At 42.8% G+C, this 21,996-nt stretch overlaps 1 protein-coding gene across 1 annotated transcript in view; it reads right to left on the bottom strand.

Annotated features, from left to right (window-relative positions):
• The window catches only part of UST (uronyl 2-sulfotransferase), a 641,538-nt gene that overhangs the window by 170,855 nt on the left and 448,687 nt on the right, over positions 1 to 21,996 (bottom strand). The window contains exon 3 of the mRNA XM_063917505.1: positions 14,779 to 14,934. Coding sequence (XP_063773575.1) covers positions 14,779 to 14,934 — 156 coding nt within the window. The remainder of the gene's footprint in view (positions 1 to 14,778; positions 14,935 to 21,996) is intronic.

Genomic DNA, 21,996 nt, shown 5'->3' with positions numbered 1-21,996 from the left:
TAACTAGACGCTACCCTGGTGGTACTGTATGTATACCATATATGTATACTGAATGTACTGTATGTATTTGTAGGTATGTATGTGTGCTTATGTATGTATGTGTGTTTGTGTATGTATGAATGTGTATGCTATATATATATATATACACACACATATTATATCTATATATATATATATATATATATAGAGAGAGAGAGAGAGAGAGAGAGAGAGAGAGAGACAGAGAGAGAGAGACAGAGACAGAGAGTCCAATAGACTGGTACCCTCCTCCATCAGGAATATTACCATGGTGCCGTAGTCAAACAATACAGCACATCCAAAGTAGGCACTTGGTCTTATTTAAAAGAAACACCTCTAGAGTCAGCAATTTGCAGCAATGTTTCGGGATTTATTTCCCTTCGTCAGGCTTCATACATACAACGTTCCTTATATACACAAGCAGTACACATAACGCTGGGCGGCACCAGTTTCCGTTGGCCAGTCGGGAGGTGCTTCCGGAACGCTGTCCTGTATCCCTCCAGAGCGATACGGGATGGCGTTCCGGAAACACCTCCCTACTGGCCAACGGAAACTGGTGCCGCCCAGCGTTATGTGTACTGCTCGTGTATATAAGGTACGTTTGGTACATGTATGTTGTATGTATGAAGGGAAATAAATCCTGAAACGTTGCTACAGATTGCTGACTCTAGAGGTGTTTCTTTTAAATAAGACCGAGTGCCTACATTGGATTTGAGATGTGTATATATATATATACATATATATACATATTTATATAAATATACACATACATACACACACACACACACACACACACACACACGCACACACATACCCACGGAAACCCTCCTGAATAAATCCTGCGTTTGCCAGAGCGCGGGAGTTAAGGGGGTGCGGGGAACGCTGCCTGGCTCCCTCGGCCAGTTGCTCCTCCACCGCGTATGGCGCAGTCATGGACCCACCGCTGCTGCAAGTCTCCATGTCTCCCTCTGCCCTCCCGCCCGGCAGCGCCTCCTGCAAACCCTCCCGCCTGCATCCTCACAGCCTTTTGGGTTATAGATGCACGGAGCCCTGACAGCGGTTTTGAGCGCACCTCACCTGCTGCCCCTGTGATATCCAACATATAGATGTACCAGCGCTGGCTGTAAAGAACATATACATAGGCTTGTTTTCTTGATAAGAAAGAATCACAATTTATTCCTTAAAATACACAATAAAACGTGAAAGGGTGTATAATACATGCTGTTTGTAATAAAACTCATATATAGAAAACGCTTCCCTACATCGGATCTCTATTGCAAGTCCACTCACATATGTATTGGTGTTTCCAGTGGTTTTTAACTGGACAACTTCCAATCAAATGCAGTCACTGTAGAGCAATATTGTTTACCGGATGTAAAAGGATGATGATCCCTTGGTGTTGCATCAGCCTTAAAAATCCATTTTGAAGGTGAAGGGATATACCGGAATAATACTGTGGTGCAAAGTTCAAATGGTCGATCGATGTCCAAATTGTTGCCAAATAGATGCGAAAGGTTCCCAAAGGATGCAAGGTAGTGGAGTGGGATCCTGGTAGCCGGTAGGTGCTTCAAGGATAGGCTCAACTTGTTTCACTGGTTATTAAAAGTCCAGCTTCCTTAGTATATATTTGTGACATCCAGCACCTGCTCCAAGCCGCAAACGCTGGCCTCACTGCACGGAGGCTAAGGCCCGGACTCCACTCTCATCTATCTACTCCAGCGGTGAGTGTATACACGTACAGCATATATATTTTTAACAATTATTTGAGTATATACACACATCCAAATAAGTCCAGCACTCTCCTCTTAGCAGTTAACCTCCTGAATGCCAGTGCAGCTGTAAATATACTCTGGAGGTTCTCAATGATCGAAAACATGCACTGCACTGCAGAGTTGTTTAGAAATAAATATTTAACTTCATGCTAATTATGACGTTTCTGGGATTGCACACACCGTCTTCAGGAAGCATAAAAAAAAGTATGCTTCCTGAAAATGGGGTATGCAATCACAAAACACCATAATTATCATGAAGTAAGATATTCACTTCTAAATAACTCTGCAGTGCAGTGCATGTTTTTTTATCATTGAGAACCTCCGAGGTGTATATATGTGTGTATATATATATATATATATATATATAAAAAACCCCGGAGGTGTGTGTGTATATATATATATATATATATATATATGTATGTATATATATATATGTATATATATACATATATATATACATACATATATACATATATATACATATATATATATACATACATATATACATACATATATATATACAAACACACACACCTCCGGGGGTTTTTATATATATATATATATATATATATATATATATATATCTGTGCATGGAGAGACGACACTCACTGTTAATAAACTGGAAGTGTGCCCGGGTGCCATCAAGTAAAGTGCATATAGTCCATCAAACGAGATGTGGCACTCACGGGTCCTAATGCAAGCAGTGTGCAGCAGGTTTTCCTGGCTTGTCAACGTTTCATATATTCAAATAATTTTCGTCAGGACACAACAAAATTTATATGAATAAATGAAACGTTGACAAGCCAAGAAAACCTGCTGCAAACTGCTTGCATTAGGACCCATGAGTGCCGCATCTCGTTTGATGGAATATCTCTTGCCATCAGAAGATCATTTAACACACACACCAGGGCTGTTTCAGTGCTATGTCTTCTCCTGAATCCTGTTTGGAATGTATCATAGATATCATGAGTTGTCAGGCGGGTTTCCAGTTGATTTGCAACCACTTTCTCAATAACCTTTCCTAGAAAAGGAAGGTTTGATACCGGCCTGTCATGCAGTCAGGATCTAAATTAGGTTTTTTAAGAAGCGGTCTAACAATTGCTTCCGTTAGGGGTCCAGGAAAAATGCCTGTCTGCAAAGAGCACTGAACAATTTTTGCAAAGACAGGACCAATTATATCCATACAACCTATTAGCAGCTTGGTTGAGGCAGGGTCCAGATCACAGGTGATGGGACACAAAATCCGAGCAATTTCAGCAATGTCCTTTACATCCACTGGGTTAAAGCTGGTCCATGAAGGCAGGTGGCTTATAATGGCAGGCTTTGTAGTTTGGCACTCCTTTGATGGCACTGTGGAGATTCCAGCCCGGATGGTGGATATTTTATTTGCAAAGAAGTTTGCAAACTCATTGCATCTTGCCTGGGAGAGGATTTCATCAGTCTGCAGGCATGCTGGCTTGCAAAGCATCTCCACTGTGCGGAAAAGTTGAGCTGGCCTATTTTTTTGCTGCCATGATCTCATTTGACAGAAACTGTGATTTCTTATGGGTGAGTGTCGATTGATATTCTTCGTTATGCTTTATTAGTATTGTTTTGTCATCCACTAGGTTAGTCTTCCTCCATCGTCTTTCCAGTCTATGCCCCCTTTTCTTGAGCTCACTAACACTGTTGTCGAACCAGGGAGCTCGACGTTGTGGTTTACGAGGTCTTATATGCACAGGGGTAATAATATCACTTGCAGCCATAACATCGCTATTATAATAACGGACTAGGGAACAGGCACCCAGTATAGCAGAGAGATCCAGATTTGCTGCTAAAGCCTGGGGAGTCATACCCCTGCTTGGACGATACCTGGTCAACTCCACGGGCAGAGATCTTATTTGAGGGGTTGCATCTGAGAACCAAAGGGAGTGGTGGTCTGACCAGATGACTGGGTTTATTTTTAGGTCAGTAACTTCTAATCCAATCTGAAAGACAAGATCAAGAGTGTGACCACTTTTACGTGTGGCAGAAGGAATGACCTGTGTAAAGCCCAGACCATTCATTGTGCACAGGAGGTCTTGTTTGACAAGAAAGAGAAACCCAATCTCCTTGTGATATGTTACATGCGTGTTTTACTTTAAAATTTGTGAGTTTGATGTGTAAATAAACTTTCCAATTGCATTCCCTGGTGGTCCTCCTCTTTTTCTTGTCTTTGAGACATTAAATAGGAAAAGAGACTGCATGAAAGGTGAAATTGTGACTATTTCTGTTTGGAGGGGAGCGCCTCTGAACCAAGCAGAAAATTACAGCTAAGGTTGCTTTTTCTATTGTTTAATATATGGTGTAAAGGCGCCAATTTGAGAAAGCCTTTTGTTTGTACCATGTAAAAGGTAAACAGGTTCAAAAGGTCGACAGAGTCAAAAGGTCGACATGGCAATGAACAACACACATGGTCAACACAAGTTTTTAAAGTTTCTTTTTTCAACTTTTTAATACTTTATCATCCATGTGGACTACGATTGCACCCCTTGCCCGAAGCGAGGGTACATGGTACATTAATGGGACTTGTTTGTGGCAGAAATGTGAGAAACCCCCCCCCCCAAAAAAAAAGTGTCTACCTTTTTTGTGTCGACCACTTCCATGTTGACCTTTTCTATTGTCTACGTTTCCATGTTGACCTTTTTCCCCTGTTGACCTAATGCATGTCGACCTATTGACTGTAGACCTTTTTAGTGTAGATCTAATATTTCACACACATCACTGGAGGAGAAGAGCTAAGTACGGGTACCAGGATTAGTCAGTGTAGCCACAGTGATGTAGAGGCTGCACTGTAGGGCAGGACGGCATGTGGCTGAGTGACCTATGATGTCTCAATGCAGCTAGGCCATAGATGAGCGCATAGAGCCCCCTTGTGGGGGCTTGGCAGGTTGTATTTCCACTCTATGGGTGTCGTGGACACCAACGAGTGGGACTAGCCCTGTTGCGCTGGTATTCCGGCTGCTGGCATTGCCAGCTGTCGTGATTCAGGCGTCTGCATCCTGGACGCCGGGATGCCGACAGACAGCAAATTGAACGTATACCATTCCTAGTCCTAATGCCACCAAAGGATAATCTATGCAAATTGCTGTTAATTTTGTCCATACAATTGTGCAAGAACGATATCACTACCACAGTAGGATATCACTAACACAGTAATATCCTCTATATGTAGCATGCTAGTACTGGGCATTATCTTTACCAGTGTCTCCTTCATGTCAGGACATCTTCTTTATCCATCTCCAGCTTGACACACGTGATAAGATGTCATTACCTATTATTCTATAAAACTCTATTGTGTAACTTGTGATATTCTAGACAACTTGTGATAAGGTATCACACACAAAATATATGTAGTCCAGAAGGATTTTCCAATTCTTTATTGGCTTTCTAACAGTCAGATACACCAACTATACATAAGACCCATCAAGCCTTACTCCATGATCTGCAGTGGGCTCAAAAGTTCTACAAATGCCAAGCAGACAAGATTCAGTATTTATTATTATTATTATTATTATTATCCTTTATTTATATGGCGCCACAAGGGTTCCGCAGCACCCAATTACAGAGTACATAAACAAATAATCAAACAGGAAAACAGCAACTTACAGTTGACGACAATATAGGACAAGTACAGGGTAAATAAACATAGCTACATCAGCAGATGACACTGGAATAAGTATCAGGTGGCAGAAGACTGCTGGATTTGGTGTAGCTGAAGATTTTTAAAGTAAGAAAAGGGTAAGCACATGAGGGAAGAGGGCCCTGCTCGTGAGAGCTTACATTCTAAAGGGGAGGGGTAGACAGACAGGGGTGAGACCGATGGGGTACATAGAGAGCGTGGAACAGAGGTTTAGGATGAGATTTGGCTGGGTTTGGTGAAGAAGTGGATCTTGAGAGCCCGTTTGAAGTTTTGTAGAGAGGTGGAGAGTCTGAGGGGGAGAGGTAGGGAATTCCAGAGAAGTGGTGCAGCACGTGAAAAATCTTGGCGGTAGGAGTGGGAGGAAGTAATCCGTAGGCAGGAGAGTCGGCGAGCATTAGCAGAGCGAAGAGGACGGGTTGGAGTGTAAAGCGAGATAAGATCAGAGATGTAGATGGGAGAGGAGTGGGTGAGGGCTTTGTAAGCAAGTGTGAGAAGCTTGAAATGGATTCTGAAAGGGAAGGGGAGCCAGTGAAGGTCTAGTAAGAGAGGAGAGGTGGACGTAGTGCGTTTGGTGAGGAAAATGAGCCGGGCAGCAGCATTGAGGATAGATTGGAGTGGAGAGAGGTATTTGTCAGGAATGCCAGTCAGGAGGAGATTACAGTAGTCCAGTCTGGAGATGACCAGTGAGTGGGTAAGAGTCTTAGTAGCATCCTGGGTCAGAAAGGGTCTGATCCTGGAAATATTTTTTAGATGAAAACGGCAGGTTTGTGAGAGGTGCTGAATGTGTGGTTTGAAGGAGAGGGAGAAGTCAAGGATTACTCCAAGACAGCGCACTTGGGGGGTAGAGGAGATAGTAGTGCCATCAATAGATAATGAGATTGTAGGAGGTGAGGTTATGCGGGAGGGAGGGAAGATGATCAGCTCGGTCTTAGACATGTTAAGTTTAAGAAAGCGCTGGGACATCCAGGAAGAGATAGCAGAGAGACAGTTGGAGATACGAGTGAGGAGAGTAGGGGAGAGGTCTGGAGAGGAAAGATAGATTTGAGTGTCATCAGCATAGAGATGATATTGGAAACCAAAAGAACTAATGAGCTTACCTAGTGAGGACGTATAGAGAGAGAAGAGAAGAGGACCAAGGACAGAACCTTGGGGTACCCCTACAGTTAGTGGAAGTGAGGGGGAGGTGGAGTCATGAGAGGAGACAGAGAATGAACGGTAAGAAAGGTAGGACGACAACCAAGAGAGGGCAGTGTCACGCAGACCAATGGAGTGAAGGATTTGCAGTAGGAGAGGATGGTCCACAGTGTCAAAAGCAGCAGAGAGATCAAGTAGAATAAGTAGAGAGTAGTGTCCCTTAGATTTAGCAGCATGGAGGTCATTGCATACTTTTGTAAGGGCAGTTTCAGTGGAGTGGAGAGGACGGAACCCAGATTGGAATGGGTCAAGCAGTGAGTGTGAGGAAAGAAAGGAAGTAAGGCGGTTGTAGACAATACGCTCAAGGAGTTTGGAGGCAAAAGGGAGGAGAGAGATGGGTCGGTAGTTGGAGAGAGTGTTTGGATCAAGGGTAGGTTTTTTAAGAATAGGAGAGATGAGTGCATGCTTGAAGGCAGAGGGGACAGTGCCTGATGATAGGGAGAGATTGAGAAGGTGGGAAAGATGGGAACAAGCAGAAGAAGAGAGGTAGCGGAGGAGGCGGGAGGGGATAGGGTCAAGTGGGGAGGTGCTGAGGGGACAGGAACGAATGAGGGCCATGACTTCCTCTCCAGATGCATGGGAGAAAGATGACAGAGTTGGTGCGAGGGATGGGGAGGGTTGGTAAGGGATGGGAGAAGGCTGGTTACTGATGGTCTGGTGTGATGTGATGTCCTGACGTATGGAGTCAATTTTGGATGTGAACTAAGTGGCAAAGTCAAGAGCAGAGAGTGAGGAAGGGAGACGAGGTGGAGGTGGGCAGAGGAGTGAGTTGAAAGTGGCAAAGAGGCGCCGGGGCTTGGAAGACTGGGAGGAGATGAGGTTCTTGAAGTATGACTGTTTAGCAAGAGAAAGGGCAGCACTGAAGGATGAGAGCATAAGTTTGAAATGGAGGAAGTCTGCCTTAGAGCGTGATTTCCTCCAGTGTCGCTCAGCAGTACGTGAGCATTTTTGCAGATATCTGGTGCATTTGGTGTGCCAGGGTTGAGGTGTTAATTTGCGAGGGTGAATAGTGGTTGGTGGAGCAACAGAGTCAAGAGCAGAAGTAAGGGAAGCATTGTATGTGGAAGTGGCTTGTTCAGGGCATGAGAGAGAGAGGTTAGGAGAGAGAGAGTGAGTCAAACAGGGAGGAAAGGAATGTGGTGTCAATAGCTTCAATGTTACGCTTAGTGATGGTAGCCTTAGGAGGTAGAGATGGGGAAGTCGAGAGAGATAGGTTAAAGGAGAGCAGGTGGTGGTCAGAGAGGGGAAATGCGGAGTTGGAAAAATCAGAAATATCACAGCGGTGAGTGAAGACCAGATCCAGTGAGCTCCCATTCACATGGGAGGGTGAGGAGGTCCACTGGGAGAGACCAAGTGAAGAGGTGAGGTTAAGGAGTTTAGAGGCAGGGGATTGTGTGGGGATGTCAATAGGGATGTTGAAATTGCCTAGGATAATGGTGGGAATGTCAGAAGAGAGGAAGTGAGGAAGCCAGGAAGCAAAGTTGTCGATGAATTTGGAAGCAGTGCCAGGGGGCGGTAAATGACAGCTACTCTAAGATGGACTGGTTGGAAGAGGCATATGGCTTGGACCTCAAATGTAGAGAATATAAGGGATGGTTCTGGTGGTATGAGTTGGTAGGAGTAACTAGAAGGTAAAAGGACCCCAACACCACCCCCATGGCGACCCCCAGGTCGGGGGGGTGTGTGAATGTGAGGCCCCCAGCAGAGAGAGCAGCAGCAGAAGTAGTGTCAGAGGGCGTAATCCAAGTTTCAGTAATGGCTAGTAGGTGTAGGGAGTTGGAAATGAAAAGGTCATGAGTGGGGACTAGTTTGTTACAAACAGATCTGGCATTCCAGAGTGCACAGGATAGGGGGTATGAGTTTGTGGGAGAGATGTAACGTTGCCACACAAGTATGGTTCTCCACAAAAAAACAACTTACCACTATAGTAGTTAGCAGAACAATACATTGGTGCACTTCAGCTCTTAAAAAAACTATCTGCTGTTGTCTTTGATCTTCAAGTGCCAAATTTATTTTGAAAAAATACATCCAGTGTTTTATGTGTCCTTGCTAAAGTGGGCATATCCATCCCTAAAGCCTACAAAAGCTTTTTCAGTGTCTTGTGTCAGAGGATGCTTAGTCAAAGTTGACTTCAAAATCTTGTCACGAGGGAAGAATACAGTATGACTGATATATGACATGCTATTTTGTGCTCTAGCAAAAATGTGGTCATATTTTATGAGTGTCCAACCCTTTGTTGCACTTTAAAACATTTTAATTCATGACAGCTGCTTAGTTGCTTGTTCATATGAATACCCTGTGATATTGCTAATATGCTGTACAACAATATAGAAGATACAGACTTGCCAAAAATATTTTTGGTGCAAACTTGGAGCAAAATTACAGTATGTGCGTCATACATTTCCTGTAGTTATTAATAATGTTTATTGGTGCATTGTAAGTACAGTCTAAAATACACATTTACTAACAGATGATTTTTTATATTCATTTTTAAATGTTAGTAAACGTGTGTTTTATACCTGGAAGCCCAACATCAATTAAGATCGATCTTACAGTGGGGATTGAAAGTTTGGGCACCCCAGGCAAAAATTGATTTTAATGTGCAAAAAGAAGCTAAGGATAGATGGAAAAATCTCAAAAAAGGCATCAAATTACAGATTAGACATTCTTATAACATGTCAAAAAAAGTTTGATTTTATTTCCATCATTTACACTTTAAAAAGAACAGAAAACAAAAAATGGCATCTGCAAAAGTTTGGGCACCCTGCAGAGTTAATACCTTGTACTGCCCCCTTTGGACAGCTGAGACCTGGCAGTGTCATGGATTGTTCTCAATCATCGTCTGGAAAGACCAGGTGATGTCAATCTCAAAGGTTTTAAAAGCCCAGACTCATCTGACCTTGCTCCAACAATCAGCACCATGGGTTCCTCTAAGCAGTTGTGTAGAACACTGAAACTGAGAATAGTTGACGCTCACAAAGCAGGAGAAGGCTATAAGAAGATAGCAAAGCGTTATCAGATGCCCATATCCTCTGTTCGGAATGTAATTAAGAAATGGCAGTCATCAGGAACAGTGGAAGTTAAAGCAAGATCTGGAAGACCAAGAAAAATATCAGACAAAACCGCTCGCAGGATTGTGAGAAAAGCAAGTCAAAATCCACGTTTGACTGCACGATCCCTCCAGGAAGATCTGGCAGACACTGGAGTTGTGGTACACTATTCCACTATAAAGAGATACTTGTACAAATATGGTCTTCATGGAAGAGTCATCAGAAGAAAACCTCTTCTACGTCCTCACCACAAAAATCAGCGTTTGAAGTTTGCAAATGAACATATAGACAAGCCTGATGCATTTTGGAATAAAGTTCTGTGGACCGATGAGGTTAAAATAAAACTTTTTGGCCGCAATGAGCAAAGGTACGTTTGGAGAAGGAAGTGCACAGAATTTAATGAAAAGAACCTCTGTCCAACTGTTAAGCATGGGGGTGGATCAAACATGCTTTGGGGTTGTATTGCAGCCAGTGGCACACGGAACATTTCACGAGTAGAAGGAAAAATGGATTCAATAAGATTCCAGCAAATTTTGGACGCTAACTTGATGCCATCTGTGAAAAAGCTGAAGTTAAAGAGAGGCTGGCTTCTACAAATGGATAATGATCCTAAACACACCTCAAAATCCACGGTGGATTACATCAAGAGGCGTAAACTGAAGGTTTTGCAATGGCCTTCACAATCTCCTGACCTCAACATAATAGAAAATCTATGGATAGACCTTAAAAGAGCAGTGCGTCACAGACAGACCAGGAATCTCAAAGAACTGGAAGACTTTTGTAAGGAAGAATGGGCAAAGATACCTCAAACAAGAATTGAAAGACTCTTGGCTGGCTACAAAAAGCGTTTACAAGCTGTGATACTTGCCAAAGGGTGCAGTACAAGGTATTAACTCTGCAGGGTGCCCAAACTTTTGCAGATGCCATTTTTTGTTTTCTGTTCTTTTGAAAGTGTAAATGATGGAAATAAAATCAAACTTTTTTTGACATGTTATAAGAATGTCTAATCTGTAATTTAATGCCTTTTGGAGAGTTTTCCATCTTTCCTTGGCTTCTTTTTGCACATTAAAATGAATTTTTGTCTGGGGTGCCCAAACTTTCAATCCCCACTGTAAATCAAAATCAACCTTTAGGAAATATACCCCTTAAGCTCTACAAATATAAAATCAGTATTTGACATTCAATATGAGATAGACAGATAGATAGATAGATAGATAGATAGATAGATAGATAGATAGATAGATAGATAGATACAGACAGACAGACAGACATGTAATGGCCATTTGCAAGAATACATTGGTATGGCGAGGATGGATACGAACTTTTCATAGAAATGCAAACTTTCATTAACAACAAAACGTCCCTTTGAAATGCAAAAACAGCTTCTGGCCCTGCAGATGATTCACCAGTTTGCTCCATAACAAAATAACATACTGTAAATACCTGAAGTTACAATAAAGTAGTATTTGGTAGATGAATGGTGGACATTAAGTTGCATTTTATCCTTATCAATTAATTTAGTTCAGACAGATGTGGTTTCAAAATCCAACACATCCAGTACAGTACCTTTTCTTAGTATGCCTTGTCTAATTGTGTGCTGACTCCTGTTGATGTACTGTATTTTGTCTAACATTCATACATTTTCTGACTTAATAATCAAGCAGGGCCGGATTAAGGGTGGCGGAGGCCCAGGGCAACGGAGTTTGTGGGGGCCCCAACCTCTAAAGTTGCTGGCAAAGCCCCCCCCCCCCCTTGTGCAACCCCCACGTCATACACACACACACCCTTGCCACACACACACCTGCTCTGTCCACACACACATCCACGCCACACACACACACCCGCTCTGTCCAAATACACATCTGCAACACACATACACATCCGCGCCACACACCTACACACACACATATCACTTACGACGAGAGCAGCAGCAGACAGCGTGCCTCAGCAGCCGGCGGCTCACAGTCACTGTCTTGCGGGATTTCACTAAACAGCTGAGCCGCCAGAGGGAGCCTTATGATTCCATACGTAGTGTGTGGGTGCCCCGGGACGGCCACACCTGTTGCCCTTCCCTTAATCCAGCACTGTAATAAATCAAGTAGAAAACTCCCCCTCATTAATGAATTCATGAACCCTTTTGCTGCTAAAAGTGTTCATACCCTGGTGCTGAGCCTATTTTGCCATTTTTTTTTATAGTACTGATCACATTGCAGCATTCATAATGGTAATTGTTATATTCACTATCAATAAAAAACCATACCATTAACCTTCTTGCTCTACTAACACCAATTCTGCCACAAAAGTGTTCTTTATATTAATTGGAATTGCAAAAAGTAAACTAAAATAAATGTTTTAGTTTTTTTCATAAACACCACAAAGAAATATTTTGCTTTAGTATTAATCTACCTTTCCAAATCAGCAAAAAAACATGATTTGATACGTAGGTTTTCACAATAAAATATGAACTCAATATTTTATCAATGCATTGCTCTGACAATAAGCATTTTACTACTTATTTGCTACTGTATAAACAACTGTCTCCATGTAATATTGATTTTAGATTACTAATGGCATTGCATAATTAATGATTAATTTTGTATTCTTTAATATGTGTTCATTAAGCCTTTTCGGACTATAATTAACTAATAATATCAATTACTGTATATGTTTTAGTATTGTGATGAGAGGGCTGGTGTCTCACCACAATTGCCCACATTCTGCTGAGATCAGCTTCTTCTAAGGGAAAAGAAAAACAAGACCTGTACTTTCTGTACCTGCAGTGGAGATTTATAACTCCGGGCTTTTTGGATAGCACAGCTGCAATAGGAAAAACAGAAGTCCGGGTTTGACAGCTCACCCAGAGACAGCAGGTAGTCAGAAGCATTATAGAAGTTTAAAAGTCCCATTCACCTTATATCACGTACCTGTTTTACAGTACTGAGGGGCAGATTTATTAAGCCTGGTAAAATGATAAAGTGGAAGGTGATAACGCATCAGCCAATCAGCTCCTAACTTCCATATTACAGGCTGGATTTGAAAAAATGACAGTTAGGAGCTGACTGGCTGGTGCGTTTTCAACTTCTACTTTATCACTTCCCCAGCCTTAATAAATCTGCCCCTGATTTAATAAATACTAATTTTCAGTATAGAGATCTTCACAGATGCAGTTAAAATATCTACTATATCTCTTTCGCACAATACCTTTTATTTTTCCTAATTGTTGGGTATCCCTTGAAGAATTTAGTTGCTTGGGTTACCTTTGGACAAGCTTTTGTCGACACCTAAAAATATGTGTCCTCCAGCTTTGACACTTCTCTCCTCTACGAGAGCTTCCACACACATTTGGGAAAACTTTGTCTTGAAAGTCCCATAGGTCTGTCTCCTTACTCCTGCTATTTACATTTGGGCAACTGCTAAATGAATCGTTAATCTTAATGTCTCTATTTGGTACTAAATCTTTGGGAAACCTAATGGATGGTGGTATTTTACTTTAATTTCCTTTGTTTACAGGATCGCTATTCCCTCCCTTTTATGGATACAGTATATTTCAGCATTGACAGTTCCGTCACTGGTTTCAGAGTGTAGTCTGCTCTTCTGGGTCTTTACGTTTACCCCCTGGTGATGTATTGTATTGATTCTCTTCTGGTGGGAGTAGGAATAGCATTATCTCTTGGTATAAGTTTCTGCTAGAGTTATGCCCATTTGTTAAGTCGTTCTTTCAGTCTCGCTGGGAGCTTGACTTGGGTCACTCAATTTCTGATGCTTAATGTGAGATAATGTATGTAAACTCCTATTGCAGGTCTCGATGTCTGAATCATTCAGAAATGCATATCCAATTGTTATACAGACTAGATCTTAGACTGTACACCATTTGTCCCCTCTTGCTCCAAGTTTTGTTTGCGACATTGCGGATAAGTTGGCCACAGTTTTCATTCTTTTGGGTGTCTTATTCTCAGCAATTTTTGGGATGAGATTTTCTTGATGATTCCTAAAGTGTTGTCCTAACTTTGACCTCTTCCTTACCTATGGCACTTCTACAACTATATCCTGTGTCAGTGCAACGCCATCAGAGGATGTGTTTGGTCATATCTGTACAGCAGCGCAAGCCACTTTAGCACAATGTTGGAAAAAGCCCCTACGTCCTCCCATACTAAGGTATTTCACAAAGTCCACTTTCACTTTACAATGGAAACTGCTTTTGTGCCATGCTCCTACTCATCCCCCTTTTCCGATTATGAAGTGGATGGCCTGGCATGAATATGTGACAAATGGCTAGGGTGCTCAATATATCTATAAACCGTCTATGTCTGACCCATTGGCATTTAGTGTAAACAAGGTTCATTCTTCTGGAAGTATCGTTTTTACTATATGATTATTACTTGTTTGTTTCACCACTTCTCTGCTATCTATTTAGTTTTATTATTCCTTATATTGCATGTTCCCTTTTCCTTTTTTCTGTACCCTTTTCCCTGAAAATTTTAATGAACATTACTGATGATAAAATATCTGCATAATGTTGGAATACTTCACAAGTATTGACTAACAAAACATGGTAATCATTTAATGTTACAACAATCTCATTGAAATGTATGACTAGACAAATAGAACTATTTGATTATCAGATTATGAAAATATTTCATGTCTCTAACCTAGTTATGTCTGGCTACAAGAGAATACAAGTCAACTTTTTTCATTTGCATATTTTCTAAATTGTTTGAGATTTGTTCAGATGGCAAAATGCTAAGTAAAACATTGATGAAAAATTCCAGAGATATTTTGTCTATTTTCAAGATGTAGTTTCCTCTGCACACATATTTGGATTTGTTACATGTAAAACATGTCTGTTATTGGATGTATTGTCAAAATAACTCACTTTCAAGGTCATGTACAAAGTTTTTGGAAGAATAACTATGTAGATAGGAAACCATCTAACTGGAGGTTTAGTAAAATGTTAATAAATGGAATTAATCTTTTGTGATCTCAGGTTTAAAAAGCTTCTTGTGAAACTACCATTAGTAATGACCAAACAATGCTGTGTACCAAACTAACATTGAACATCTATAAATGGAAGATTTTTGCTTACCTGTTCATTTTTGGTCAGTCTGGTTTTATTGTGAATGTCAGAGGTAACCAAATTGAACCCATGTTTTTCTGATAAGATGCGTAATAGTAAGACAACTGTCCTGCTGCCACATTTTCCAACTCTGTTATACACTACTTGACTAGGAAAAGGCAGTACCTAAACAAAGGAAAAATACAAAATTATAATTTCTCACTCTCCACATAAACACTTAAAATACAATTATGCAAGTAAAATATTTCCTTTTATCGAAGTTCTAAAAAATGGCACAGACCCAATACCTGCAGTGGGGATTGTAATGGATGCACACAGTGGCATAGTCATATTGGGTTGGTCGATCCTCCTGCTGAAGAGAAATTAACAAAGGCGCATATCAAGGGCCAGACGGCGCCTCAAGCATTTGAGATGGATGCCATTCAGTGCACTGCAGTACCACCTGGAGGCTGCCTAAAATGATTTTATTTTCACAAACAATACTGCTGGGAATAGAGGAACAGAGGTGGTTTGAGTGCATAAGCACGTGGGTGGGCAGACCGTGGCTGGCCACTGAGATAAAGATGATTGCTCCTCTCCTTCCATGTAGTATATAAACCCTTCCCTGTCCCTGTTGGTCCCTCCTCTTCAGGTCATGAAGGCACTGCAGGTACGTTACACACTTTTGGAAAAAGTCTGTAGTCCAGCAGCGCCCAACCTGCAGCTCTCAAGCCACATGTGGCTCTTTCTGTATTCTGATCCAGCTCCCACTCCCGGCTCTGACAGGCACGCAGCTGTTCGGGAGAAACTTTACTTGTACAGTACTTGCTTGCGCTTACTCTGCTCCACTTCGTGGGCGACGTGATGTCATGAAGTCACATCGCATAATGGGCCATACTCAGAGATGGACACAGCCACTGCATTCGCATGCAGCAGCTGCATCCATCGGAAGCAAGATCTGCGTCCATCCCTGAATACCCCCAAATTAGAGGCGGAGGTCAAGCCATGAGGAGGATCCGGTCGCGGACACCAGAAGACTTCAGAAACAGCCTCCTTCACTGGATGCTGCATCAGTCAAGGTGAGAGATGTTATTTTTTTGTGACAAATGAAGGTCTGTCTGAGGGACGGGGGGAGTGCCAGTGGCCATTGCATGGGATGTGGCAATACCAGGGGGTACATAAATGCTAGTTCACCCTACTGAGCCCCACAGTCTGGTATTATGATCAGCACTGAAGGAAGAAGCTAATTACATCACTGCAAATGTCATAGCAGCTCTCTTTGAATAGGGATGCCCAGTGCTAGCTTCTTATATCCGTCAGCTTGCATACAAAGACGCAGCATCAGTTGCATCATTGGACCTCCCCCATTAATTGTCTGTTAATCACTCTGCATCCTAATCCACACTAATACACCACAGTCACAAGACTATCACGCACATGTGCAGTGCGTCTCTGATTAGGCCCATTGTTTTTATTCAGTAATATTTAGTACTGTATTATGCACTTATTTTATCCTTTGTGATTCAATTGTATTGTTATAATAGTGTACACTGTATTGTTTTGATTATATGTTATAATAATAATAATAATAATAATAATTTTATTTATATAGCGCTCTTTCTCCAATAGGACTCAAGGCGCTTAACAGATATATAGCATAATATAATACAGAAAATAATGAAGTACATTTTCATAAAATACAGAAGCATGAAGATACTAAAAGGGACACTATGGAAATGCTTGAGTAAACAGGAAAGTCTTGAGTCTACTTTTGAAGGATTCTATAGTTGGGGCCTCTCGCACTGTGCGGGGAAGTGAGTTCCATAGAGTCGGAGCCGCATGACTAAAAGCTCGACCCCCAGATGAATTACGGTAGATTCTAGGTACAGCTAAAAGTCCTTCATCTACAGATCGCAGTAATCGAGTGGGGCAGTATGGGGTCAGAAGCTGTTTCAGGTACCTTGGGCCTTGGTCATGTAATGCTTTGAAACTCAGTAAGCCAATCTTGAAGATGATTCGCCATCTTACAGGCAGCCAGTGAAGGGAGTAGAGGATGGGTGTTATGTGGCTAGAACGGGGCTGGTTGGTTAACAGCCTGGCAGGTGTGTTTTGCACCAGCTGTAAGCGTTGCAATTCTTTTGCTGGCAGACCAAGGTAGAGGGCATTACAGTAGTCTAAACGAGATGATACAAATGCATGTATGACTTTTGGCATGTCATCTGAGGGAATTATGTGCTTGATTCTGGCTATGTTCCTCAGGTGAATGTACGTAAATAAAATATGTTTATGGTGCGTAGATGGACAGTGCTTTAATATCATGATTATTGTCTATGTATTGACCTGGGCTGTTTGAGCCCGCACTGTATCCTCCGCACCCTGACCTCGGGGCCTATTTCATGTTTGGACGTAATGCTGATGTTCACGCAACTGAGTGATTATCGGCAGACTGCGCATGTGCAGTGATTGCACTGCGAACACACCACGTGAGATTGCAGTGAGATTTTTAACTCCATGATTAATAGGAAGGAATCATTTGGGAGACTAGTGGTGGAAAAAAGCAGGCATGTCATGGCCATTTTTGGGGCATGTATCCACCATCAGCTATGACCAGGTATGTAGAGAAGCATAGGGGGGTGATTCAGACCTAGCACATCTGCAATCAGTTTCTCTGACATACGGGGGGACGCCCCGCACAGGGCTAGTCCGCTCCACATGTGAGGCCCTATCTTTAACCCCCCCCACAGGTACAAAAGTATTGCACGGTGGTGATGCTTTTATACCTGACAAGTAGCTCTCTGCCAGCGCAACTCCTGCGCGCTGGCAGGGGGCTATCCACCGCGTCCCAGGTCGCAGCGGCTGCATATGATGTCACACAGCCCTCACAATGGACCGGACACGTCGCCGTTGTCCAGACCGCACCCTGCCAACAGCGTTCTAATGCCGTTGGCAAACCCCACCTGCCCCGCGACCGCCTCTGCCTGTCAATCATCTCACTGGCTGCACATGCGCAGTGCGCCCGCCATGCTGCTGCAGCGATGCAGTCTGAATTACCCCCATAGCACCAGCATCACTACTGCCGCGGCCAGTCTGCATCACCATAGACTCACTCGAGGAGTCAATGGCCCTCATTCCGAGTTGTTCGCTCGCAAGGCGATTTTAGCAGAGTTACACACGCTAAGCCGCCGCCTACTGGGAGTGAATCTTAGCTTCTTAAAATTGCGACCGATATATTCGCAATATTGCGATTACTAACTACTTAGCAGTTTCAGAGTAGCTTCAGACTTACTCTGCCTGTGCGATCAGTTCAGTGCTTGTCGTTCCTGTTTTGACGTCACAAACACACCCAGCGTTCGCCCAGACACTCCCCCGTTTCCCCGGCCACTCCTGCGTTTTTTCCGGAAACGGTAGCGTTTTTTCCCGCACGCCTATAAAACGGCCTGTTTCCGCCCAGTAACACCCATTTCCTGTCAATCACATTACGATCGCCGGAGCGATGAAAAAGCCGTGAGTAAAAATACTATCTCCATTGTAAAATTACTTGGCGCAGTCGCAGTGCGAATATTGCGCATGCGTACTAAGCGGAATTTCACTGCGATGCGATGAAAAATACCGAGCGATCAACTCGGAATGAGGGCCAATGTTCCTTGTTGTTGCGTCAGTGCTGCATATATGTATGCATTTGCTGAGGACAATGCGATACCTCCGGTGTGCATCTACTGTATATTCTTTTCTAGGTGGCAGCTTCACCTGCTGCATAGGCATATGTGTACACACATTAATTAAGCCCATAGTCTGCTTCTTTTTATAGTTCTCTGCATTGTGTTCTGAGATTTTATTAATGTAAGCACAAAACAATGCCTCCCCCATGCAGAAGCGGATCTAGACTTTTTTTTTTTTAGAGGGGGGCTGATTCCTGTAGACCCCCCTGTGTCTGCTTTAGCATTTTACTCACTGTCTGATGTTACAGATCATTCTCAAGGCTGTGAGATATACAGCAAAGTAGCCGCTGCCGGGGGTCTCAGAGGACTGTCATAAGCAGCTCGGCACTTGATAGATCCAGAATATGGCAATCAGCATAATCAATCTAAGATCTTTGAACTCTACAAAGCAGCATACAGAGATTACAGTGGGAGACAGGGTGATCACAGCCACACAGTATTATGGGGGCGATCGCCCCAATCGCCACCCCGTGCAATCAATCTACAGTAATTGTAAACAAAAAAAAAGATAGTAAAAACATGTATTTTTAATAGAATTAGGTGTCTGTTAATAAGTCATACTTGGCTTCTTGTTCCAATGCTTCTTTATCGAAGAAGCTAAATTGCGGATAAGGGTTTTCCTGCTAGGGCTGGGCTGGTCACACATCATGAACACTTCTGATAAACTATGATGAATTCTCTGTAGCAACCGCTCGTTTAAATTGGAATATACTTGGTCATGGGCACAAAAAAGGGTTAAAATCCACAAGGATTGGGGCTTCTTTTTGGAGTAACTGCCAGGGGGTATAAACATGAGCTGAGAACAGCACGTGTGAAGTACGTAAGGAGACTCCATCATAACTGGTACTGTATTGACTGCTTCTAATGTGACTCATTCACAACAAGGGTTCTCAATTTTCGTAATAAGTACTCTGGATTTGTTTTATCCTTTTATTATTTTCTCTGAGATTGTCTTAAATCTGTGTGTAATCCTATATACTTTGTAACTCTTTTTTTTAACTGAAAGCTCTGAAGTTATTCTTGTAATAAAATTCTAGTTTCTAGTTCAGATTTTCTGTGTTCTTAGATTTATGGCCTAGCAAGGCACATGCTACTGATTTCTAAAGTGTATACTGTGAGCGGAACCGAAATGGCCACAGTGGGAAGCATTATTTCCACAAATCTCTTTGGTGGTGGCAATTACCGTGTCTGAAGTACCCCATAAGTCACTGGCAGCGATTTTCAGATTGACGTATCTGGAGATGACAAAGAGGAAGACACAAATGCTTCTAGCCGCTTACCAAAGGGCAGCTTTATGTGCATAGTTTAAACATTTAAAACCAACATACGAGGATGGGAAGAGTCTCTAATAGGGACAAAGCAATGTCATCTGTCAATTGTAAAATACCAAAGTTCCACCAAGACCTAAAGAACACTAGGAAGTTGAGTTGTTAATAAATTTAATGAGGTCTGTCACTATAACATACTCTGGAAGACCTATTATTCAGAGATTATCTGGCGAGACTAATATAACTGTTACAGGTGACATGACAAGCTAACCATACTGTACAACACAGTAAAAGTCAAGCACCAAATGTGATTTCCAACATGAAAATGGTGCAGGGCTCAGCACTCAGAAACAGTACTTTAAATTATTTTTATTAGATCGCCATAGTCAATATTAAGAAAAATTCAGAATAAAATAAGAATTTACTCACCGGTAATTCTATTTCTCGTAGTCCGTAGTGGATGCTGGGAACTCCGTAAGGACCATGGGGAATAGCGGGCTCCGAAGGAGGCTGGGCACTCTAGAAAGATTTATGACTACCTGGTGTGCACTGGCTCCTCCCACTATGACCCTCCTCCAAGCCTCAGTTAGGACACCGTGCCCGGACGAGCAGACATAATAAGGAAGGATTTAGAATCCCGGGTAAGACTCTTACCAGCCACACCAATCACACCGTACAACTCGTGATACTATATCCAGTTTGACAGTATGAAAACAACTGAGCCTCTCAACAGATGGCTCAACAATAACCCTTTAGTTAACAATAACTATTTACAAGTATTGCAGACAATCCGCACTTGGGATGGGCGCCCAGCATCCACTACGGACTACGAGAAATAGAATTACCGGTGAGTAAATTCTTATTTTCTCTAACGTCCTAGTGGATGCTGGGAACTCCGTAAGGACCATGGGGATTATACCAAAGCTCCCAAACGGGCGGGAGAGTGCGGATGACTCTGTAGCACCGAATGAGAGAACTCCAGGTCCTCCTCAGCCAGGGTATCAAATTTGTAGAATTTTGCAAACGTATTTGCCCCTGACCAAGTAGCTGCTCGGCAAAGTTGTAAAGCCGAGACCCCTCGGGCAGCCGCCCAAGATGAGCCCACCTTCCTTGTGGAATGGGCCTTTACAGATTTTGGCTGTGGTATGCCTGCCACAGAATGTGCAAGCTGAATTGTACTACAAATCCAGCGAGCAATAGACTGCTTAGAAGCAGGAGCACCCAGCTTGCACCATACAGGATAAACAGCGAGTCAGATTTTCTGACTCCAGCCGTCCTGGAAACATATATTTTCAGGGCCCTGACAACGTCTAGCAACTTGGAGTCCTCCAATTCACTAGTAGCCACCGGCACCACAATAGGCTGGTTCAGGTGAAACGCTGACACCACCTTAGGGAGAAATTGGGGACGAGACCTCAACTCTGCCCTATCCATATGGAAAATCAGATAAGGGCTTTTACATGATAAAGCCGCCAATTCTGACACTCGCCTGGCTGAAGCCAAGGCTAATAACATGACCACTTTCCACGTGAGATATTTCAGATCCACGGTTTTTAGTGGCTCAAACCAATGTGATTTTAAGAAACTCAACATCACGATGAGATCCCAAGGTGCCACTGGAGGCACAAACGGGGGCTGAATATGCAGCACTCCTTTTACAAAAGTCTGAACTTCAGGTACTGAAGCTAGTTCTTTTTGAAAGAAAATCGACAGAGCCGAGATCTGTACTTTAATGGAGCCTAGTTTTAGGCCCATATCCACTCCTGCTTGCAGGAAATGCAGAAATCGACCTAGTTGAAATTCCTCTGTTGGGGCCTTATTGGCCTCGCACCATGCAACATATTTTCGCCATATGCGGTGATAATGCGTTGCCGTAACATCTTTCCTGGCCTTAATAAGCGTAGGAATGACTTCTTCCGGAATACCCTTTTCCTTTAGGATCCGATGTTCAACCGCCATGCCGTCAAACGCAGCCGCGGTAAGTCTTGGAACAGACAGGGCCCCTGCTGTATCAGGTCCTGTCTGAGCGGTAGAGGCCACGGGTCCTCTGAGAGCATCTCTTGAAGTTCCGGGTACCACGCTCGTCTTGGCCAATCCGGAACCACGAGAATTGTGTTTACTCCTCGCTTTCTTATTATTCTCAATACCTTTGGAATGAGAGGCAGAGGAGGGAACACATAAACCGACTGGTACACCCACGGTGTCACTAGAGCGTCCACAGCTATCGCCTGAGGGTCCCTTGACCTGGCGCAATATTTTTT

The sequence above is a fragment of the Pseudophryne corroboree genome, chromosome 4 (assembly GCF_028390025.1).
Source record: "Pseudophryne corroboree isolate aPseCor3 chromosome 4, aPseCor3.hap2, whole genome shotgun sequence".
In the NCBI taxonomy this organism is placed as follows: Eukaryota; Metazoa; Chordata; class Amphibia; order Anura; family Myobatrachidae; genus Pseudophryne; species Pseudophryne corroboree.
The sequence above is the reverse complement of the archived record's forward strand: the minus strand, read 5'-3'. Positions and strand labels throughout refer to the sequence as shown.